The 25,195-nt window shown below is 40.6% G+C and overlaps 1 protein-coding gene across 1 annotated transcript; it reads right to left on the reverse strand.

The window, feature by feature from the left end:
• Positions 1 to 357: 357 nt before the first annotated feature.
• LOC123988239 lies at positions 358 to 14,737 on the reverse strand. Its single transcript, XM_046287479.1, has 4 exons — positions 13,706 to 14,737; positions 11,363 to 13,343; positions 10,958 to 11,095; positions 358 to 479 (listed from the first exon to the last, which is right to left on the reverse strand). The coding sequence occupies exons 1-4, from the start codon at positions 14,735 to 14,737 to the stop codon at positions 358 to 360; spliced, it is 3,273 nt and encodes a 1,090-aa protein (XP_046143435.1).
• Between the last annotated feature and the right edge of the window lie 10,458 nt (positions 14,738 to 25,195).

The raw sequence follows: 25,195 nt of genomic DNA on the forward strand, positions 1-25,195 counted from the left end.
TTAAGGAGCGGGGATGCTCGACCGTCACGTGATGGGAAATTCCAGATACCTGAAGTAATCCTATATTGAAAAAAAGCGCTAAGTCAGCAAAACCTGACTATAAATAGAGGTGTGCAGCGCGAAGAAAAGTCAGTTTGGTTTCGACCATTCTCGGCTCGACTTCGACTTAGGTCGAGGGCAGCTACCACTCTATCATTAGAGGAAAAGCTACGGTTTCTCAGCGCTGAACCACTTAGGTAGGAATATAGCGACAGAGTAACCGATGCTAAACTAAATTCCTTTCAGCGACACGTACAAGTTTCTACGGATCTACAGACCTTCTACTCATGGTACGCAACGCGTTCACTACATGTGGGTTTAGTCACCTATCAAGTGTAAAGAGGTAGCGAGGAGCGGAGCTCCTTGATCAAGGTCTGTACTACACATAGCTCTGGCTTGCCCAGAAACCGATTGCGACCTGTACAGTGGTCTGTTCATATCTGAGGGAATAGTACAAGTTGCTTTTGATAATAATTTCCAGTACTTAGCGTAGTTGGTCTTTATTCAGAGTGTTGGCTGTACCTATAGTCAGCTCCGCGCTATTATCGATTATTATTAATTATCATTTATTACTAATTACTTAATATTAATTCTAATTATATATATATATATATATTACTAATCATATATTTTTCACTGTATTTCCAAATCTAGGGCGAATTCATTATAATTTCTTATTGTATTCCTATTCTAGCCGCATCTATTGTTATACCAGCGATTTTATTTCTTATTACATTCAGAGCTATATCATATTCAATTAACATTCACTTACCTTCTTGAATAAACAAACAACTATTAGTCTGATACATTGATGTTTGGATTTTACTCCTCAACCGCACACCACACGAACCTATAATCCCTGTTTCATTATTACGAGTCGCCTTCTAAGGGAACCGCTCTCCCTACAAGTCGGTGCAGTGACGTACCTATCGTTGGGTCGTTACAGTAGGTTCTAATTTGTACACTCCGCGTAGTGATAGTAGTAATTTCCAACAATTAACTTTACATAGTGACGATTTAGAGTAGGATGTCGTAGGTTTTTTTGTAGTACTGGCGAGTCAGTTTTGAAATTGTATACAATTACAAATGTATTTTTTTCGTCGCGTGTAGTTTTTCCACGTGTATTTCCGCCGCGTGTAGTTTTTCCGTGTGTATTTTCGTCGTGTGTACGTTTCCGTGTGTATTTCCGCCGCGTGTACTTCTGTCGCGTATACCGAACATTTTCCATTTCAGGCTCCATCTCACATTTGCATCGACAGACTATTTTTGTGAAAAAAAAAAACGGGTAAGTTACCATTCGGATTTTAATCTTATTTGTGTGAATATTTCTTTTCACAGGTGGACCACCTACAACTCCTAGTGTTACGTTCATTAGTTAATAAAACTGCCATCTTATGACAGTCACCCAGTTGAACACGCCTGTACCTTGTTTTGGTTGCAAACGGGTAATTGTTTAGGTGGTATTGGCAATTAAGGTTTATTTTTTACATTCTAAAGCATAATGCACTAATACATACAAACGGTTTCGCTCCATGGTTAGGCATGTGATTAAAAATCCGAAGATCCTCTGTTTCATGTGCCGGCTCCCCTCTAATTTTTTGTTGGTAGGTGCTTTAACACGTCGAGCGCGGCATCGGTCCTTGGGGATCGACACTGAACTTTCCGTTTAGCCAGCGTCGCTGTTAGTAGGTCGTCTGGTGTGCCTGGTTCTTTGATAAAGTTCCAAAAGACGCAACCCTCCGATTGCGGGAAAAGGATATGGTAAGATAGGTAAAATGGCCCTTGAACCAAATTAAAAGAAAATACTGTACACCAATTTTCGACCCTTTATCTTAACCGGCGGGGGGGGGGCAAAAGAGACGCCAGATCGTGCCCCATTTCTCCTATTTAATAACATTCGAAAATTATGAAAAAATTCTGATCCACTACAAACACGGTAACGCATATTAGAGAATTTTTTCAGATTTTTTGTTGTGGTGCAACATAGTTGAAAAAAGCAAAAACCAATAATTTCGCATGAAAAAGTAACTTCTACTTTGAATTTTTATTTCCTGTTTGTTCAGAATATGTATTAAATACTTGACGCTGGGCTCGCGCCGGTTGATTAGACTAAAAGTCGTTGTACTTCGTCGTTCTCCATGGAGCGGACCGTCACGTGTTGTTGCGACATTGCACGTTACTGTATATTATATATCACATTCTTTATATTAATTTTCGTTTCTGCTTATACATACATTCTTTATATTAATTTTCATTTCTGCTTATACATACATTCTTTATATTAATTTTCGTTTTTGCTTATACATATATGTTCTATAGTCCAGTAAAACCTGGATAAATGCAACCAACATTGGGACGTAGAAAGGGACAGACAGTGGCTGAAAGAGAGAGGTCCGATGATCAAAGGAAAGAGCCGAAACGTATCGGTGTGACTAATACTAATTGAAGTATAAAACTTTTTTATTTTTGACTTTTTTTTATTGAAACTTTTACTAACACATTGGTGAAATTTTTCTGATTAAAATGGTACCAAACACGATATAGTTTCAATTATAATTACTTGCTAAAATTGATGTTAAAGGTTGACGAAAAGCAACAGAGATCGAAATCAAAATCAGTCGCGGTGTCGGCTCTGGTTTCAAAGGTTTCATTTATCCAGGCACGGTGGCGATTCTGGGCATTTAATGTTGCATTTATCCAAGCGAGGTGTCGATTCTGGGCATTTAATGTTGCATTTATCCAAGCGAGGTGTCGATTCTGGGCATTTAATGTTTCATTTATCCAAGCGAGGTGTCGATTCTGCGTCTGGACACATGTTTTCTATTCAACCGACATGCCGACTCTGTGTCCGTACACATGTTTTCTATTCAGCCGACATGCCGACTCTGTGTCCGTACACATGTTTTCTATTCAGCCGACATGCCGATTCTGTGTCCGTACACATCTTTTGTATTCAGCCAACATCATTTATATTCAGTCGTGGTGTCAATTCTATGTTGTTTATTCTATTACTATTGTTTATAAATATAATTCAAACTATATCGTGTTTGGTGTCATTTTAATCAGAAAAATCTCACAAATGCGTTAGTAAAAGTTTCATTAAGAAAAAGTTAAAAATAAAAATGTTTTATCGTTCAATTAGTATTAGTCACACCGATATTACGGTCGGATCATATTACACGGTTTCCTCGTTGAGCGGCTCGGTTCGCCTAGGGGGATCCCCCCAAGTGGAGGGGATAGCGATGTTGCACTTATCCAAGCATTCTTTCGTTGCATTTATCCAGGTTTTACTGTTGTAACCGTACATTCGTACAGTCACATAGTATAAAACAAGTAGTATAGATTTTTCTTGGGAGATCGGAACTATAGCGATGGTATGTGCTATCCCTACTTCTTTTTCTAAGTGGAGCGCGTGCGCGGATCCCCTCCTTCGAACGCCGGATCGAAGGAGCTCAGTGTCGATCCATCGATCGACACTCTGGTCCCAAACGACAAGCAGAACGGACGCTTTCACCTACGGCTCTCTTCCAAGAGACAACCGTCTAAAGATTGCGATCCAGCAAGTCGTGACTAGAGCCCGAGCTTGGACACCTCCCTTTCATTAAGTAGTGGCCTTCTATCTTGGGACTCAGCACCCTCGAAAGATCGCCCTACACAGGCATATCCAAGACGACGTTGACTCCTAGGGAAACCTAGTCGAGCCATCCCCGTTTTGCTTGTGTTCTGGCAATTTTACATTGCAATTTGGAGGGCCGTGATCTCGCTCTTGGCAGTCTTTATTTCTTCCTTGAGCACGCTTCGTACTCCAGGAAGAACGTTGACGGATTCCGGCAAATCCACGGTTATCGGATTCTCTTAAATACACGTATTTCAGTCTGCAAAGGAGTCGAGGGTCGGGACTTAGTGCGCGACTTTCTCATCCTCTGATTGTGACTGAAATCGTGAAGTCAGTGCCCCTGTCGATCTGAGGTTCGCAGGTGAAAACCTCGCTGAACCGGAAGTATCCTCGGAATCCACTGGCTCGCCATTCTGCGATTTAAGAGACGCGTAAAAGTTAATATTTCGCTGCACGGTTAATAAATTCAAACGTTCCTCTCTTGCCTACGCGCTCCACGATCACGCGACCTTCGTGCGTCGTGATTTCGGTATATGTTTCCGAAACAAATCGAGCGAACAATAACTCGTCCTTGGCGAAAGACGTTTGAATCGTAGACGACCAACGAAATATTGTAACCGTTGTGTATATATTACTTTTCGCATTCCGAGCAGGGTCACGATTTTGCGTTCGGATACTTTACGTTATTCTTTTCATATATTTTCTCATATTTCTTAAAATGCGTTATTCAACCAGTCATTTTTCCGTATAAATGAAGACTGAGTTTTTTGAGTCGCGTTAAAGTCGCTCGACTGGTTGAGATTTTTCTTTACGTTATATTTTCTTATATTACTTTATATTCTATTATAATTATTCCATGAGATTTAAATGCGTTATTCAACCAGTCATTTTTCCGTATTAAAAGAAGACTGAGTTTTTGGGTCGCGTTAAAGTCGCTCGACTGGTTGAAATCTTTTCTTTTGCGTTACCATTTTTTTTTTATTACACTTTCGATTCGTGTGAATCCGATCTGCGTGCTTATTGACGATCAATCTAGTCAAGTTCGTTGTATATTATATTTACATAATCTGCGCGTCTATTGAACATCTATTAGATGAGAATTGCGTTCCGTTGATTGTTGAACGCGTAAACTGCCATAATATTTGCGGTGCTACTACCATTCTGTGATCGGCTATTTTGCCATACTTCAATCACCATCTTTCTGAATAAATCGATATTTTCTTTTTTACACCGCAAAACTACGTCTCGTTACTGACTTCACCGTTCCTTCTGCCTTCGCGAACGCGAACCACTCCTTGAGACGCGTAGGGGAAATCGTACGCTCGTACTACTCGCGGTATCTTCTCCTTCGCATAAGTAGCGAAAGACCTAAACGTGACACTGTATATTGCTTTATTGTATTTCTTTTTGCCTTTATGTTTAAATATTGGACCATTAAAAGGCTCTCTTTTTTTTGGCAAATCCAGTCTTATCAATTATTTCGTCCACAGCACGGTCTTCTTTGATTCTTGTTTGTTTAACAAGTGCTCCGATACAATGTTCCCAATCCCAAGAAATGAATCGGAAACGTATCGTCACAAAGGAAATAAAAATTCAAAGTAGAAGTTACTTTTTATTCATGCGAAATAATTGGTTTTTGATATTTTTAACTACGTTGCACCACAACAAAAAGTCTGAAAAAATTCAAGAATAATACCTATACTAATATGTTATTACCACAGTAATATAAAAGTAGTGCTTTTCCATTTTCAATAACAAATCGCGTTTCTTCAGATTGTTTGTTCGGGTTTTTATTTTTTACAACTAGGATTTGCAATGAAAAAATCTGAAAAAATACCCTAATATGCGCTACCGTGTTTGTAGTGTATCAGAATTTTCGAATGTTATTGAATAGCAGAAATGGGGCACGATCTGACGTCTTTTGCCCCCCCCCCCCCCCCACTGCCCCCCTGGTTAAGATAAAGGATTGGAAATTGGTGTACAGTATTTTCTTTTGATATGCTATCGAATGACGCATTATGAATTTAATTTAGTTCAAGGGCCATTTTGCCTACCATACCCGGCTATACCCTTTTAACCAACGTTTATCCATATAATTCCTTAAAAGGTTTTTTGGCGACGAGGCCTCGAAAAATCTCCAAAAATATTGATTTCACAGAAAAAAGCTTGAAACAAAAAATGAAGCTCTTAACAAGCTCTACAAAAAATACGAATAAATCTAATATTAATAAATATTAAGATTAATGAAAATATTAATAAACCTAACCTAATACATCAATAATAATTATACGTTGTAACGTGGTGACACCCGTGCCCCCCCGTTACAATCGCTGCGCTTCTCCCACCTCACACTCCCACCTCAAGATAACCCTTAACCCCTTTCTCACTTTACCCCTTTTCCCAGCCCACCAGTGTCGGGACGATGGAGGCGACGGACAGAACCACGAAGGACCACTCTCAACAGGAGCTTCGAGGCCGGCGACAGATACCCAACCCTCCAGCGAAAAGGGAGCAACGTGGGACTTTAAAAAACCCAAATGTAGCTGCCCAAAGGATTGCGAAAACGCCCACCCGGAGCCATCTGTCGTCGAGCCCGAAGACCTCAGCCCACCCGTCACCGCAGGATATCCGTCAGCCCCATTGACCCCGATCACCGGCAAATCGACAATCGATAATCGATCTATCCCGTTACCGGAAGAGGCCCCCTTCCTAGTCCCATCCCCTCCCCAAAGTATCCTGCGACGATCTCGTCGACGCAGCAGCGGCAACGAGCCGTCATTGAGCCCTAGGCTAGAATAGCGAGCGTTTAGACAGAGTAATAGAAGCGTTTAAGGAGATCTTTGGAGAGAGATAGAAAGGAGAGATTTATAGAGAGCGATCTTGAAGTGAGAGTGTCTTGGCACGTGTGAGGAGTGCACCGTTTGGTGAGCCCTTTGGATTACATAAAATTGTATCTCGGTATTGTCTGAGTTCCGGCAACGGCGATCTTCGACTGCGCATTCGGGTTTGCGTATTGTTTGCCTCTTCCACATTATACACTGCGAAACTCCCTTGCCCAACCCCTATCAGTCCCGTCTACAATCATCCTCCTACGCGTAACGTAACGAACTTCCTGAGAACCCTTCCCACCCTGAGACCTCTCTTCCCCCGACAATCCTCCCTGCGTACTCCCCCGCGACATATTGTACGGACGTAAGTGCCACGAGTCCCATCCCCTGTAAAGACCCCGCTTCTACCCACTTTCCCTCCACTTTTAGATTGCCACGAAACGTGGCTGGCGCCCAACGTATTATAATTGCGATTAACATTTGTGTTGAAGTAAAATATAGAGTGCACCCACGTTAAAACGGGTCACAACGTATATAACCTTCTTTGTAGAGCTTTTTAAGAGCTTCATTTTTTGTTTAACTTTTTTATCTGAAATTAATATTTTCCGAAATATGCAGTACAAACTGTCCAAACTTTGAGGAGATGTAGAAGGCAAACGAGGCCTTGTTGCCAAAAATCCTTTTAGGAACTTTCTTTTATAATCAAGGATAAACTTTGGTTCAAAGGGTATAGCAGGATAAGATGGTCAAAAGTGCCCTTGAGCCGATTTTACTTCGCAATGCACCATTGGATAGCTTATCCCAAAAAACCATGGTACACCAAGTTTCAACCCTGTACCTCAACCGGAAGGGTAGTTACAGGGTAAAAAACAAAAAGTAGTTTTTGCCATATTCCTCCTATTTAACAATATGCAAAAAATCTGCAAAAATTCTAAAATATTCTAGACATGTTTCTTTATGATTGTAGATTTTTTCAGATTTTTCGGTTGCAAATCCCAGGCGTGAAAAATCAAAAACGGAGAAAAAAGTCGAAAAATTGAGATTTCGGGTAGAAGCTTTCGAGCGACTAGATTTTTACTTTCACAGTAGTTAGATATTAGCATGACTATTATCTCCAATTTTTTTCAGATTTTTAGGTGTGGTGCATCGTATTTACAAAAATCAAAAACCATCATTTTCGTCATATTTTGTGCGATAACTTGAGAAATACCTTCAATTTTTACAGTACCTTTATATAGTTAGTGGATTGTGTTTTTTTTATATTTTTGCGTTGGATGGAGCAAGATCTGAATGGAGAGAGTAAAGTTATTGTAAATAATTGAAAATCACGCACCTTATCTTCTAAAATATTAAAAAGTGTTGCAACGATGGCGGTGGGTGAGTGGGTAAGGCCTCCGACTACGGTACCGCTGGAAACTTTTTTGTCGCAGATTCGAGCCCCGAATCTGAAGCTCCAATTTTTTTTTTTTAATTATCAATTACATAAGAATACACAATAATCATTTAGTAATGTATGAAAAATGGTACAATGGGGCCTATGTTTTGGCGTGAACGAAAATTTATTTACAGTATTAGTTTAAATGATATTGTTACGTGCCGGAGGGGGCGGCTGCGTAGCCGGGGCTTAATTTAGGTAAATGGTAATTGTTAATGGCTTGACCAGTGTTGTTATTAACACTGGGAGCCTAAGGAAGTAGACGTGGAGACGAACCTACGTATGGCTAACGTAGGGAGCTCCAGGAGGTTGGCTATGGTGGACGAACCTACGTATGGCTAACGTAGGGAGCCTCAGGAGAGTGATATGCGGACGAACCTACGTATGGCTAACGTAGGGAGCCGCAGGAAACGTTAGTATTAGGTCTCGTAACTTGATTGATGTACCTCGAGCGGTAAAGGTACACCTTAGTGGGTTTCTGGACAGTAAATATAATTGTACAATAGTATGTAAATTAAACTAGTATGAGTTTATTCTCTATTCCGGACCTTACAATTGTTGTGTGTAATTGTCGCGGTATTCAATGAATTGAACTCTAGGTTGCACGTTTGAAATGAGTTGAATAAAATAAGTTTAGTTTCGATTCCGCGAAGCAAGAATCTAATCCTTCTCGGTTTTCACGAACACGAGCAAACGAGGGCGGATTACAACGATTATAATAATGCTTAACAGCCGACAACGTACTGTATAGTTACTGTGAGTGCTTGAAAGGGACTTGAATACCCGATCTCGCAGAGTTTCCTCGTTGCAGAGATTATCCGAAAAAGAACGTACTGACGTGTATCGAACTGATTCTAGACTTCAACTAGACCCGAGGTGCCCTTGTCGCCACCCTTTTTATACTCAAAAACTAGAGTAAAAAGGGTGGTGGGGACTGACTCTACGTGACCCGTAGGACCGCGCCCTTGCTTTGCGTTGGTCTTGAATTTTCTAGAAGACGGTTGGTGTCGGGTGCACACATCCGATTCCATATAAGGAAATTTCTTGAGAAGGGTTTGTAACACCATATAAGGAAATTTCCAAGACGGATACGTAACATCTCCCCTCTAAGATGAAACATCGTTTGTTACGATGCTTTCACCATTCGGAGTCGGATGAGTACACCAAAATTGCCAAATGATTCTATTACTTTTGAACTGAACTATTGCGATGTGTGGTGTGCGTGTACGTAATTGTGTATATGTGGGGACTTAGCTTAGGGAGTCTTTGATTGATGGCCACCGTTGCTGGTTGATCGGTTGGATGCTGGTCCTTGGAGTGGCTGGTCCCATGTTGGTGGAGGGGTGCCTGGGCGCAGTTTCCTGCGTTTCCTCAGGCTATCACCCGGCGTCCAGGTTGTGATGTTGTCATCGGTGATCTGGGCCAGGAGCAACCCATTCTCCCAGATGTAGGACACCGCAGGTTGTCGGTTCTCTTTTCCTCGTTGCGATGCCATTGAGGTTCCCTGGTCGATTGCCTTTGGGTCTCGTGTCTGGCTGGCACGTCCAAGGTTGAACTTGCCGCTGCCTGGCTGGAAAGGTCCCTGTGACCTTATAATGGGCCCGGTGCGGTACTCCTTGAGCCAACTACCCATTTGTCCGGTTTGTATTGCGATCGTCCTTTGCGGTGTTTAAATTATCTGCTGCTATGTTGCGGGTTTCAGTCAGTCTTGTGATTAGATGAGTGAGGTAAGTTCCATAAGTATCCAATTCTTCTCCCTCTGGAAAAGAACTTGGTTGTCGGGCTGGTTTTCCAAAGATCAGCTCGTGCGGGGTGAAATTGGTAGCTTCGTGAACTGACGTGTTGTAGGATAGCGTTGCGAAAGGTAGGTACAGGTCCCAGTCCTCGTATGAATCCATGTAATGTTTTAAGTATTCTATAAGTACGATATGACTTCTCTCCAGAGAACCATTGGTTTGTGGTCTGTAACCTGAAGTAGTAACTTGTTTAATTTTGAAAATTTCTGCCAAGTGCGTCATGACTTTTCCCATAAAGCTTGTTCCTCTATCCGTTAAAATTTCACGAGGTGTTCCGAAAATTGAAATGAAATGTCTCGCGAACGCATCAGCTATGGTTGTAGCTTTGATGTTTGGTAGTGCAACGGCTATGCAATATTTGGTCAAGTTATCCTGCATGGTTAAGATGTGGCGGTTTCCCCCAGAAGTCTCAGGGAGTGGTCCAACAGTGTCTAGAGCGATTTTATCAAACGCTTCCAATGGTGTGTCTGTGATTAGCATCGGTTGTCGAGTTTTCGCTCTCACTAACTTCTGTTCCTGACAGCTTTTGCATTTCCTGATGAACTCTTGAATATCATTTCTCATTCCTGGCCATGAATATTTTGCTCTTATACGTTTGTAGGTTTTTGTTACTCCTTTATGTCCTTCTAATAAACTGCTATGGGCTTCCTCTATTATTTGTTTTCGGATGTTTTCAGATGGTAACCTTATTGTTCCCAGGCATAGGGTAATCTCTATGCTGGTATCTTTAAATACTTTATTAATCAGGGCTTGATATCTCTGAATGGTAGGTCGATCCTGCTTCCTGGTTATAGTCAGTCGAATATTTGTTGTCCTGGTTTCTCTGAGAGCGGTTCTCAAGTTTTGCAGTGCCGAAACGACGTCTTCTTCTTTGATTTCTTCCCAAAAATTCCGTGTAACAAAAACGGTAAAGATTTGAAATTCTTGCCTGGATGTGGTAATGACTTGTCCTTTCTTTGGATTATTGTTGCAGAGGTCCTCCTTTCGAGATAGCCAACATCGACAAGCATTCTTCCTCCAGGATCAATTAGTTGGCAATCTGCGGATGTCAAGTGTGCGTAGTTTCCCTTTGTGGTGATGAGCGTTTCTTCGCAATTTATTATTTTACAGCGGCCGTGATCATCTTGTTCTTCTTCCGATGATGAGTCTTCTGGGTGTGATGATAATGAGTCCGCTGCTGATTCATAGCAGATGGGCAGAGTATTACTAAAGTGCATTGGAGTGCTTTCTTGAATTTGTGTACCCGGTGGAGTCTGCGGTCTGGCAGGTTGTAGGGGTGGTTGTAAACCTTGAACATCTGGTCCGTCTGTTGGTGGTGTAGGAGGGTCAGGTAGTTCCACGACAGTAGACGCAGGCCTTATGGTAGTCTGACTGTTTTCCTCTTCGTTGAAAGATATTAAATCTTCAGTATTTTGTGGAGTCTCGGAAGTGGTTGGACTTGGTATGAAATGACCAGCGGTTTGAGTGGAATGCGCTATTGGCATAAATGGAGAGGTTAGGTTGATATCATCCCGTAGTTCCAACAGATTTTGTGAAGGGGTAGGTAATGGTGATTTTATGATTGGTGTGATCCTGTCGGTTGGATCTTGATGTATTTTCCTTCTTCTAATTGATCGGGGTTGAGGCGTGATTGTCGCTTCATCAGAACTGCTGGTATCTTCCGTGTATGTTGGTCTTTTCTCCCGATCTCGTCGCAATTCATGGATGCGTCGACCAATGGTATCCGGCTGAGGGTCCGGGTTTGGTATTGGCACTTTGAACTCCTTGTCTTCTCGTGGAATCAAAGGGAGACAGACCGTAGGAGGGTTCCGGGATAAAGCGTCTGCGTTTTTGTTTATTTTCCCAGGCTTGTGAATAACATCGTACTCGTACTCTAAGAGTCTTAATTTCCATTTTACTAGCCGTGAAGTGGGGTCTTTAACTGAATGTAACCAAACCAGCGGTCGATGATCCGTGACAAGTGTAAATCTTCGTCCGAAGACATATGGTCGGAAATACTGTACTGCGTATACCATGGCTAGACACTCCTTTTCCGTTGCTGAATAATTTCTTTCGGCTGGATTCAAACTTCGAGAAGCGTATGCAATTGGTAAGTCTCGTCCAATTTCTCCTTGGCTTAAAACTGCCCCAATCGCTTGATCCGAAGCATCCGTCGTGATAACAAATGGTCGTTCAAAATCTGGATATTGTAATATTGGTTGTGTACAGAGTTCTTTACACAATAGTTCAAAACTCCCTTGTTGTTCTTCAGTCCGTTGGAAAGGGGTTCCTTTTCCCAACAGCTGAACTAGTGGTTTTGCCTTTAGAGAGTAATCCTTGATGAATCGGCGATAGTATCCCGTCAGTCCCAGAAACTGTTGCACATTCTTCTGTGTTTTTGGAATCGGAAAGTTTTTTACGGCGTGAAGTTTCCTAGGATCTGGTTTAACCCCGTCAGCAGACAAAATGTGTCCCAGATAGGCAACCTCTTTGCGTAGGAATTCGCATTTATTAGTCTGTAGAGTAAGTCCATATTCCCTGAGGCGATCGAATAGTTTTTTAACTTTAATTTCGTGTTCACGCAGCGATGAAGAAAAAACAATCATATCATCTATGAACACAAGTACGTTTTCCAGGCCTGATGTTACCCGGTTCATGACGCGTTGGAATGTCGGTGGTGCGTTCTTCAAACCAAAAGGCATACGCACAAACTCGAAATGTCCATGTGGGGTTGTAAACGCGGTCTTCTGTCTGTCCTTTGGGTTCATTTCAATCTGATGAAATCCATTTGCCAAATCAAATATTGAGAAGTATTTTGCTCCGCCTACCTTGTCTAGTATTTCTGGAATATTAGGTAATGGAAACTTGTCGCCTGTTGTTTTTTCGTTTAATGCACGAAAGTCGATTACCATTCGCCAACGTTTGTTACCATCGGCGTCCGGTTTCTTCGGTACAATCCATAAAGGAGAATTGTATGGTGAGGTGGATGGTCTAATAATACCCTGCGATAGCAGAGCTCCAACCTGTCGTTGTATCTCCTCCTGATGTACTGGTGGGTACCGATACTGTCTAGTATTAATCGGAATGTCGTCTGTTGTGTAAATAGAGTGATGAAAATTTGGAACCTTGCCCAGGTTATCTCCAGGTAGGAAAAATCTATCAAAAAATTCCCTGACAATTTTGAACACATGTTGTCGTTCTTCAGAGTTTAGATGATCGGTCCTTAAAAGATCTTGGATACGTGTAGTTCTGTCTTCCTTTGTTTCCTTTGCTAGATACGAAGGAATAGGATCGTCATCTGATGAGTCAAAAATCTCATACGGATGTATGCGTTGTGGTTCAATGTCGATTTCGATTTCGTCTTCTCCGGTGTTTGTGGCTAGGACATAGCAAATTCCATCATGATTGCAGACTGCTGCTTCTCCAATGTAGACCTGTTCAGGAGTCTTGATTCGTGCTAGGTACCCTTCCATAACCTCCGGATTTGCGACTGGAACTGCAATTTGGAGAGCTGTGCGTCCTGGCAATCTATGTTTAATTGGCAATACTGGATGCAGTTCCATCTCCTCAGCGTTACTGAAGAATATAGGTTTAATAGGTTGGTTACGAGTTACCAAGGTTTTATGGTAATAGGAAATTTCAGCCCCTTCCTGTAATAAAAAAGGGCTTCCTATGAGTCCATCAGCGGAAATAGGCAAGTCCTCTACTACGTAAAATTCCGTAGCAGATCCATTAATTTGCAAACTGGTAGTTCCCAAGGTTCGGATCGTAGATGATGCGAGCCCAGCGATTTTAAGACCTTCCTTCGATGTGATTCCGGCCTTTTCTCCTAGAGCATGAAGAACTACCAGATTTACAGAAGCTCCTCCATCAATTAGAAATTCTCCCGTTCCTTTTTCCAGTTCTGGAACCTTGATCCTGATGCGTGGGGTTGGTGCTTCCTTGATTCGTCTTCCTGCTTCTGGTCTGCAAATCGGACCATTTTCCGGCGATCTTCGTTGCGTACGCTCACCGCCTCGCCGTTTGGGTGAGCGTTGTTGGAGTTTAAAGGTTTCCTCAAAGGTGAGAAATTCCCTCGTGACTCCCTTCGATACTGGAATCGGGGTCTTTCGCGGCGAGGTGATTTTTCACAATCCTTCCAACCGTGTCCGACCGTACTGCAGTTTGCGCAATAAAAGTCGTAAACATCGTGTTTGGTGTTGAACGGCTCGTCATATTTTGGCGCCTCCGGTGAGTGGTTTGGAGAGCGTGAATAATCATGCTTACGTAAAGTCAACGCCGTTGCACGTGAAGCTCGTTCTTCGAACTCCGGTTCGGAACCAGATGTGCTGCGATCCCTTGGTCTTTGCCGATAGGGTGACGGTGACTGAGGGTACACACGCCTGTGTTCCTTCTCTCGAGGACGTCTCCAGCTGAGAAAATCCTCTTCTCTACGACGACTAGGTGATGCCTTCTCCTGAATCTGTCGTCGGTTCTTGAGGCGACGTTCAATTTGTAACACAGCTTCGTACGCCTCTTCTAAAGTTTTAATCTTTTTGTCCAGAGCGGCGATTCTCCAGGCCACACGCTCCGGTAAACCCTCAAGGAAATTCTCCAAGATGTCCATTTCCATCTCCTTGATGAGCTGATCCACGTTGGTCGTGTACCTCTCGCGGATCGCGATACGAGATCCATGGGCAAGTTTGCTGGCTCTGTCGATGTACTTCCTTAGTGATTCGTCCTCACGGATTTTAAGGCGCGAAACCTCAGCTTGGAAATACGCCAAGTTCTTCCCAGGAGCGTATCGTTTTTTCAAATGTTGTAACAATTGAGTTACATTGTTGAATTGTTTATCTTGGATACTAATCCGCGCCGGACCGGTGAGTTTAGTCAACACGATACTCAGATACTCTGTTTCCGACGTATCTGGTATTAACGCGAGCCCGTTTTCTACACTCTGAGCGAAAACCGACAAAGCTGGATTCTCGCCATCGAAAGTGGGTATCGGCGCGGTAGCGAATTGAATACAATTACGCTGTGTTAACAAGGCCATAGAATTAGCCATTGTTAAGGTAAGATTCGCGACTTCGTCAGCCGAAAGCCTGGTTTCTGGCATTTTAACGCGAAAATCCTATAGAACAATTATAATACAAGTCCAGTTGTATCCACGGTATCCTTACGGATATTTATACAGTGGATCCCACCGCTGTCACCAGTTTTGTTACGTGCCGGAGGGGGCGGCTGCGTAGCCGGGGCTTAATTTAGGTAAATGGTAATTGTTAATGGCTTGACCAGTGTTGTTATTAACACTGGGAGCCTAAGGAAGTAGACGTGGAGACGAACCTACGTATGGCTAACGTAGGGAGCTCCAGGAGGTTGGCTATGGTGGACGAACCTACGTATGGCTAACGTAGGGAGCCGCAGGAAGCGTTAGTATTAGGTCTCGTAACTTGATTGATGTACCTCGAGCGGTAAAGGTACACCTTAGTGGGTTTCTGGACAGTAAATATAATTGTACAATAGTATGTAAATTAAACTAGTATGAGTTAATTCTCTATTCCGGACCTTACAATTGTTGTGTGTAATTGTCGCGGTATTCAATGAATTGAACTCTAGGTTGCACGTTTGAAATGAGTTGAATAAATAAAGTTTAGTTTCGATTCCGCGAAGCAAGAATCTAATCCTTCTCGGTTTTCACGAACACGAGCAAACGGGGGCGGATTACAACGATTATAATAATGCTTAACAGCCGACAACGTACTGTATAGTTACTGTGAGTGCTTGAAAGGGACTTGAATACCCGATCTCGCAGAGTTTCCTCGTTGCAGAGATTATCCGAAAAAGAACGTACTGACGTGTATCGAACTGATTCTAGACTTCAACTAGACCCGAGGTGCCCTTGTCGCCACCCTTTTTATACTCAAAAACTAGAGTAAAAAGGGTGGTGGGGACTGACTCTACGTGACCCGTAGGACCGCGCCCTTGCTTTGCGTTGGTCTCGAATTTTCTAGAAGACGGTTGGTGTCGGGTGCACACATCCGATTCCATATAAGGAAATTTCTTGAGAAGGGTTTGTAACACCATATAAGGAAATTTCCAAGACGGATACGTAACAATATCATGGTCAAGTTTCGTTTTTTAAATGGAAGTATATATTTTTTTCCGGATCATGTGATAATGCTTTTCAAGACGAATTTATTAAGCTTTAATGTATATACCCGATTTTAATTAGTTTTCAAGATATACGTTTACAAATTTCCCGATTTTCAGTAGAAAATCGGTTTGAGTGGCAAGTCGCAGAAGCGGCTGTATTGTTGCGGTTTCTTATTCTTTGGGTTTGCCATTCCTGGCGTAGACCCCCGTTGTGGCACTTACCGCAACAATAGGGCCGCTTTTACGACTTGCCACTCAAACCGATTTTCTACTGAAAATCGGGAAATTTGTAAACGTATATCTTGAAAACTAATTAAAATCGGGTGTATACATTAAAGCTTAATAAATTCGTCTTGAAAAGCATTATCACATGATCTGAAAAAAAATATACGAGGTCTGATCAAAAAGTTCCAGACTGTTTAAATTGCGCGCCAACGAAAGGTCGGATCGCGGTTCAATTGATATAAATTTTTAGCCCTAACCTTCATGAGGACGACCGTGTTCGCAGAAGTTCAATAACCTTCTTGGTTCCAAATCTACAGCTGTTTTAGCGAAACAAGATATTTGCATTCAGCGATTTTATGATGAATGTAAAAGAAGAGCAACGCATTTGTGTGAAATTTTGTGTGAAATTGAAAAAAACATTCACGGAAACCTTTCAAATGTTACGGGAGGCTTTCGGGGATGAATGTTTGAGTCGTTCACGGTGTCATGAGTGGTATGGGAGGTTTAAGGAAGGTCGAACATCATCCGCAGACAATCCTCGTTCAGGAAGACCGACAACCTCGACGGACGACGCTCATGTCGCCGAAGTGAACACCCTTGTGCGAGCAAATCGTCGTTTAACCGTCCGCAAATTAGCGCAGGAGTGCAAAATTTCCTTTGGTGCATGTCAGGAAATTCTTACCGAAAAATTGCAAATGCGCCGTGTTGCTGCGAAGTTTGTTCCCAAGCTCATGAGTAACAAACAAAAACAGCGCCGTGTTGCGGTTTGTCAAGAACTTCTTGAAATGACAAACGACAACGAAAACTTTTTAAAAAGGATCATTACCGGGGACGAGACGTGGGTTTACGGATACGACATCGAAACCAAGACCCAATCATCACAGTGGACGTCAAAACTCTTCTCCGAGACCGAAAAAAGCTCGCCAAGTGAGATCGAATATGAAAGTCATGCTCACAGTTTTCTTTGATTGGAAGGGTGTTGTTTATTACGAATTTCTTCCGCAAGGTAATACGATTAATCGTTTTCGTTACCGCGAAACCCTAAGAAAGTTGCGCGAGGCAGTGAGGAGAAAAAGACCTGAACTATGGCAAAGCGGGGAGTGGCTTTTGCATCACGACAACGCACCCGCTCATACGGCCCTGCTCATTCGTGATTTTTGCACAAAAAACGGCATGACAGTCTTACCACAGCCCCCCTACTCACCCGATCTGGCCCCTGCGGACTTTCTCCTGTTTCCAAAGCTAAAGTACCCGCTGAAAGGAAAGAGATTTCACACGATTGATGAAATACAAGAAAAATCGCTGATGGAACTAAGCACCATTTCAGAAGAGGCGTTTTCCCGATGCTTCCTGCAATGGAAACACCGGTGGGAAAAATGTATAGCTTCCCATGGGGAGTACTTTGAAGAGGAGAACGTTAAATAACTTGTACAAATTTTCAATAAATTTATAAAAAATAAGTCCTGGAACTTTTTGATCAGACCTCGTATACTTCCATTTAAAAAACTTAACTTGACCATCATATCTATTAAACTAATAATGTAAATAAATTTTCGTTCACGCCAAAACATAGGCCCCATTATACCGTGCAATTTCCATATAAACAATTTTTTGTATCATCAATAGTTATGCAATAAAACACCTGTCACACTTTAGCGCAAACATCCTGTATATCAAGGTGAAGAAAATCGGGTGTGGGAACTATTCGGAAGTTCAGTCGAACCGACACACCGGACGACCCTCTTAAAACTCCGTTTATCCGGATCAGTTGAATTGTTCTAATACAGGTAGGTCTCGATTAGTGCGAGTAATAAATCCCGAACAAAATTTTGAAATATACCTTTCATACGTATATTATTAAATTATAATAGCATAAACATGTTTATTACTTTTTTAAGGTATTTTAACAGTGTTGATTGCACTTTCTTCTGCTTTTTCATATCTTCGTATATGTGATGATAAACCCGCAGTATTTTATCCAAGTCTCTGTTAACATGCATGCTTCGATCCATGTCTGGATCGAAAGAAGTCTCGCGGGCCTCGCATTCACTCAATTTTTGTTTGCAAAATGCGACCTGGTATCATTTTAAAAATCGCACTAAATCGAATATCGCACTATATGAACTAGCATTAATCGAGACCTACCTGTATACTGGTTTTTGTTCGACGTTATATGTGTATAGAAACAGTAGAGACAGGCAATTGCATTCTGACCCATACACCGCCAGAGTAGGCGGTAGAATACACGTAGGCATATGTAGAATTCAATGTAGTAGTAACAATAGTTTTTCACGAATATCTCGGAAACTAAAGCTTTCAGTTGATTATGCATAATGAAAAAGTTTTTCAGCATCATGCCCCGGACAACATATTAAAGGGTCATTGAAATCAACCTATGTTGAGATTAGATACTTCCTGTTTTTTGCAATAATAATCCTTGGCAATGAAAAAATACAAAATATTTTTTTTACGGGACCAATGGGGGGTTGTAGTGTACAAGATGCAAAAAGTTTCATTCCGATTGGTCCTTCCGTTTCAGAATAATCGGTGAACATGCACCGAACGTACATGAAATAGTACGTTTTTTCGCAATAAAAACCATTCGGAATGAAAAAATGCGAAATGTTTTTATAACAGGACCAATCGGAAGACATATCCTACATGATGCAAAAGATTTCATTCCGATTCGTCCATTCATCTCCGAGTAATCGGCGAACAAAGCCAGGAAAAAAAAATATACTGATCGAATTGAGTATCCTCCTCCTTTTCGAAGTCGGATAATAAATTAATTTCTACAGCGCGGGTATCAAGGGAAGCGTGCGATAAATGTTACATCGTCTTAAATTAAGAACAATGTGGAATTATTCGTTATTCATAAATAATATGAAAGATGTTCGCGACATCTGTGGTCACTTTTTTCTTGGCGTCACAGCGTGTGACGACTTCCGCTCTTTATAGTGCATATATATGTAGCTTTCGTCGTACGTAAGCCATGCGTTTTTTTTTGTACTATTAATAATTATAATTCATCATTTATGTTTTCTTATTATATATACATTTAGTTTAGTGCTATAAGTTTTTCATGTTCACTTTTAATAAAATAAATATTATCTATCATAATAAATGCGTTTGTGCCAAATGCGTTTCAGCGCGGTTGAAAGCCAACGCTCTCGTAGTTCGGCCCGCCCTAAAGGCGCGCTCTGATTGGCCAGTGTTTCTCGTTAATAACTCAAAAACGAAGCTTCAAACGATATTTTGGTAAAGGAAAATGTTGTTCAGAATCACCCTTGCAACTTCCCATTTCCGGGAGCTACAGGAGTTACAGGACATCTTGTATACCCAGATACGCGTGAAAAACATAACCCTGTCTTTGCTGTCGCGCAGTCGGATAAAAATCTCCCTAGACCTAGTGAACTGCGCGAGCTAAGTATGGTCTCTCGTGAACTGCAGTATACATGTATAACGTGAAATGTTATTACGTGAACATTGTTAGAGTAGTATGGCGACAATGTCGTGGAAATATTTATCGATGGTCTGTTGTATTGATATACAGTAAAACCTGGATAAATGCAACGAAAGAATGCTTGGATAAGTGCAACATCACTATCCCCTCCACTTGGGGGGGATCCCCCTAGGCGAACCGAGCCGCTCGACGAGGAAACCGTGTACAGTAAAACTTGGATATATGCAACAGAAGTTTGTCTGGATATATGCAACATCGCTATCCCCTCCACTTGGGGGGATCCCCCTAAGCCGGACCGAGCCGCTCGGCGAGGAAACCGTGTAATATGATCCGACCGTAATATCGGTGTGACTAATACTAATTGAACGATAAAACTTTTTTATTTTTAACTTTTTCTTAATGAAACTTTTACTAACGCATTGGTGAGATTTTTCTGATTAAAATGGTACCAAACACGATATGATTTGGCTACATATGTATAAGGCAGGCCGTACACCAAAGATACATGAAACACGCAACATGCAACATGCAACACGTCGCAAGTTGTGTACGAACGTAGAATAGGTAACGCGGCACGGTACAAACGATTTGTACGGACGCCGAATCGACACCTCGCTTGGGTATATGCAACATTAAATGCCCAGAATCGACACCTCGCTTGGATATATGCAACGTTTAAATGTCCAGAATCGACACCTCGCTTGGATATATGCAACGTTTAAATGCCCAGAATCGACACCTCGCTTGGATATATGCAACGTTTGAAACCCGAGTCGACGCCGCAACCGGTTTTCATTTCCAATCCTCCTTTGCTTTTCGCCAACTTTTAACATCAATTTTAGCAAGTAATTATAATTCAAACTATATCGTGTTTGGTATCATTTTAATCAGAAAAATTTCACCAATGCGTTAGTAAAAGTTTCAATAAAAAAAAGTCAAAAATAAAAAAGTTTTATACTTCAATTAGTATTAGTCACACCGATACGTTTCGGCTCTTTCCTTTGATCATCGGACCTCTCTCTTTCCGCCACTGTCTGTCCCTTTCTACGTTCACGCTTGGCTGGTCGTCGCGTGTAACCCGAGATTCGACACCTCGCTTGGATAAATGCAACCACTGGGTCCCAATCTTGGTTGCATTTAATCCAGGTTTTACTGTATATCGAATATTTGTCGAGGACCTTTGTAAATTAAGAGCGAAATTTAAACCATCTGTGCGTGCGCTCATGTAAACTAGATAATTAACATATTCTTTAAAATATTTAATAAATTATTAAATTTTGTAAAATTGATGTATTGCTTTGCCCGCGATTTTTCTTACGACGATATCGCCCACGAGCTGTCTGATTGTGCACGGAGGGATGACGCCCCAACCATATCTTCCACCACAATAGCTGCGTGGTTTCATTACTGCCGCGAAATGATAGTGGATCAGTTTCCAAATATGCAGGCGGAGAAACCAAAATTAGGAGGAATTTCTGCACCTTTATACAGGTGCATTTCGTATTAATTCGATATTTTGTTATTATTCCACTTACGTTATTTTTATCTTATTATTTTGACATTATTCAAGATCGATGAGGCGAAATTTGGAAAACGGAAATACAATCGTGGAAGAATTGTGGAAGGACACTGGGTGTTGGGAATGGTTGATACAAATAGTAACGATTGCCGAATAATCGTTGTTCAAAATCGAAAAGTCGTAAGTTAATTAATATTATAAAAGAACACGTTGTTGCTGCCAGCGAAATTCATACTGACAGTTTTTGTAGCTACATGGGACTTATAGAAGCCGGATTTATCCACAAAACTGTTAATCACAGTGTAAAATTTGTAGGAAGGTAAATTTGATACTGTCTGAGTTAGTTAGGTTTATATTTATCTTACAAGGAAGGGTTTTTAGGTGTCCGCCTCCGATTGTTTTGATTTTTGGATATGTTTTAAAGGACCGAAAAATAAGGTATAGGTATTTTTTTATTTTTGCCCGTTTTCATATTTATGGGGTGAAACGACCCCCTAAACTTTATCAGAAAGGCTATCTCAGAAACTATCATAGATAGAAGGAAACTTTCGAAGGAAAAGTTTCATGGTTGTTTATGAACATATAATAGATGGTCATAAATTTTGTAAAAAATAATTTGTTTATAACATTGTTTTAAAAGTAATCACAATTTACATAATAACAAAAAGGAACATAAATTTGTTTCTGAATCCATTGACGTACATATTATATGCTATATTTGCCTCTTACATTTTTGCATATTTTAATATCATATATGCATCGCGCACATATGTCGGGTCGCGGGCATACCAGATATGACGTACAGTCAATATCTTTCTTGACAACCTCCACGCGGTACACCTTGGCTACTGCTAATGCCGACGGTACTTAAACTTTATCGACTCATATCTCGAAAAGTACTTAACCAAAAGAAGCTCATGACAGTGTTTTGAAAAGTTATCGATGTCAGCTACAAGGATATTAAATAAAAAGTGGGGGTTCCATTAAAAATTTTTAACTTGACCTTGATAGCTCCTCCATACTTACGCTCAAGGTCAAATACGTACCACCGTTTGATGTATCTATTGAAACCCTACAATTTATGTATGAAATATTTTTTCCTAAAATGCTTTGTTTTCGAGATATTTTACCGGTACCGGACTTTTTTCTCACCCTGTATATCAAATAACCAAGGAAGTTTTGTCGGCCAAGCAGAAGTCATATCATTAAATCGATATTAACGCCATGAAACAGTATCAGTGAATGCATAGAGAAGTGATACTTATTACGCATTTAACAAACAGTAGACAATTAATCATATGTGTATATATATTATAGTTCTTCAAACCATTATTTATGCTCTTTGCACTTTCTTGAGAAGTTCTGCCACTCATACACGAGTCACTTGATATTTTTGTATGCTTAATAATAGTAGTTTATCAAGTCATACGTTATATTTTGCGAATCTTTACTACTTATACCCCGACAGTTGGTTAGTTCTTTAGTCAAACCCGAGCATTCAACTTTATCACAGCATTGATTTTGTAATACAGTGATTAGAAATGATTATCAATCCGATGAACGTGATTAATTTGTTATTAGCAACATTTCAAACGATGTATCTAATGGATACTCCTATAACAAGAGAGGAAGTACAATTGAAAGAAGCCATTCAAAAAATGTTGCTCATTGGACTTTTTGGATCAATTTAAAGAATGTGAGGCTGAAGCTGTTGAAGAAGATGATGCAGACAAAAATTGGTCTGGGGAGACATATATTGGAGTTTGTTCACAGCGTGATGAAGATGTTGATGTTAATTACAAACGGAAAGCAGTTACGTTTTGGACAGAGGGAGAAAAAAGACGTAAACTTACTACCGTTCAACATAATTTTAGACTTGTGTCTTCTGAACGGCAATTACGAAGATGGGCGCATCAAATTGAAACAAGTGGAACTAAAAAAGAAAGATTAGCTCAAATTTCCGAGTTCGTGATAACAAATATGAAAAAAGCTATTGAATCCGGTTATATTTTGCATGATAGAGATATTCGACGATGGGCTTTGCAAGCATATAAAGAACAAGGTAACGATCATATGACATTTAAAGCTTCCAAAACATGGCTGTATACTTTTAAAAAACCTCATCGTATTGTTTCTCGAAAAATAACAAAATTTGTAACACGAAAAGCAATAGAAGACGATGAAGTATTGAAAGTTAAAGCTACAGACATTGTCAATGAAGTAAACCCTTTGATTACGAGATACGGAGATAAAACTATGTACAATTCAATTAGAAATACATTCTGGACGAACTTTAGCGGTGAAAAGCCAAAAGAAAGTAGAGCGTGTTGTACAATTTGTACATTCAACAACGCATAGTTACACAATACAATCAATAATAACTGCTGATGGAAGATTATTGTCGCCCCTTTTTGTGGTTTTGCAAGAAGCAAATGGACAATTTGGACCAATAGTTCAAAAAACATTATTCAAACCAACTAATGTGTACGTGATTGCATCAAAATCTGGGAAACTCACTTCTGGTAATCAATACCTTCAAATTATTTTTGATTGATAACTACCATTACACATGTGTATAATTATTAAAGATTTCAATTTAATATTGTAGCTCATTTCAAAATCTGGTTGGAAGAGGTCTTTTTTCCTAATACTAAAACAACGTCTGTGTTGTTATTACACTCTTGGAGTGGACACTGTGAACAAGATACACATACATAATGCGAAACCAACAGGTAAAGAAATTATAATTAAGAAAAGGTACCACTGGCCGAATCTAACCTCTAGGTGTTTATGGATTTAGGGTGTGGAAGAATTATGTTAGGCGTTTCTCCGATGATGTGCTGTTACATGATTACGATGTTAATCTTCATTTAAGAAATAATATAATTAAGTTACAATCACTTGTTATAAACAAATTATTTTTTACAAAATTTATGATCAGCTGTTATATGTTCATAAAAAACCATGAAAGTTTTCCTTCGAAAGTTTTTTTCGATCTATGATAGTTTCTGAGATAGCCTATTGTAGCCGAAACCTCAGGGGGTCGTTTCACCCCTTAAATATGAAAACGGGCAAAAATAAAAAAATATGTGTACCTTATTATTCGGTCTTTTAAAACATATCCAAAAATCAAAACAATCGAAGGTGGACACCTAAAAACCCTTCCTTGCTAGTATCGGACATTAGCTATATATCCGATATATATAATAACTGAAATGTAACAAAATCAGGGATGGAAAAAGAACCGTTTCGGAAAAATCAGTGCGGTTCCGGTACCGAAACCGCTTCCGATTTTGTCATTATCGGTTCTATACTAAAGAACCGGAACCGCTTAATTTTTGTAAGAACCGGTTCGGAAAAATCAGTGCGGTTCCGGTACCGAAACCGCTTGCAGTTTTCTCATTACCGGTTTTGTTTTGTTGTCTGGCACGAAAACAAATGCGCTTGCATTATTGTTTGGCTGTGCATTATTGGAACAAAAATAGTCATTACCAGTACTCCGTTGAACGCTCACAGTTGCGGTATAAAAACTGCTTATCTTTACATATTCATTAAAAATGTCCGATTCGGGTAGTGATTCTGAAACTGCTACACAACAACCTCCTGCCAAGAAACGGGCCGCCAGGCCACATGAATTTATAAGAATTTATTTTAATTACGATAAGAACACCAACGTTTCGATTTGCAAGATTGATGGCTGCGGAAGTGCTATTAAAGTAAGTACCATTTTCTTTCTACCTCCTGTTATAAAAACTGTATCTGAAGTGCTTGAAAAACCTTCTGCCATAAAACAATTTTGCTAACCGTACCATATAAAATGACGAAAATTATTATGCCGTTGTAGTCTCAACACACCACCAATCTTCAGAAGCATATATATTCCAAGCATCCAGTACAACATGGTATTATCACCATGAAGCGTATTGAGATGCTGAAAAATAAAGCCAGCTCATCGCCAAAGGCACGAGAAGCAGAAAATTCATCCATAGGTGTCCTCAGCAATTCAACACCCGCATCTGGCTTCAGTTCTTCAAGCTCCTTCGTGCAAACCCCATATGTTCTTGCTGAAAATCAGAGTCGCAAAAATAAAAAGAGGAAGGTCAGCAAGGAGCCCGTCATCACCATTGCCATGGATAGAGCCCGCGTCATAGACGCACTGGTGG

This window comes from Osmia bicornis, chromosome 1 (genome assembly GCF_907164935.1).
Source record: "Osmia bicornis bicornis chromosome 1, iOsmBic2.1, whole genome shotgun sequence".
NCBI classification, from domain to species: domain Eukaryota; kingdom Metazoa; phylum Arthropoda; class Insecta; order Hymenoptera; family Megachilidae; genus Osmia; species Osmia bicornis.

Bases quoted from the DNA above. Each gene is read 5' to 3' on its own strand.
- LOC123988239 (XM_046287479.1), bottom strand. From the start codon at position 14,737: ATGGCTAATTCTATGGCCTTGTTAACACAGCGTAATTGTATTCAATTC. The intron at 13,344-13,705 runs GTGAGCGTACGC...TTTTTATTACAG, and splicing joins CTCACCCAAACGGCGAGGCG to GAAGGGGCTGAAATTTCCTA. The intron at 11,096-11,362 runs GTTCTGATGAAG...CTTTCAACGAAG, and splicing joins ATACACGGAAGATACCAGCA to AGGAAAACAGTCAGACTACC.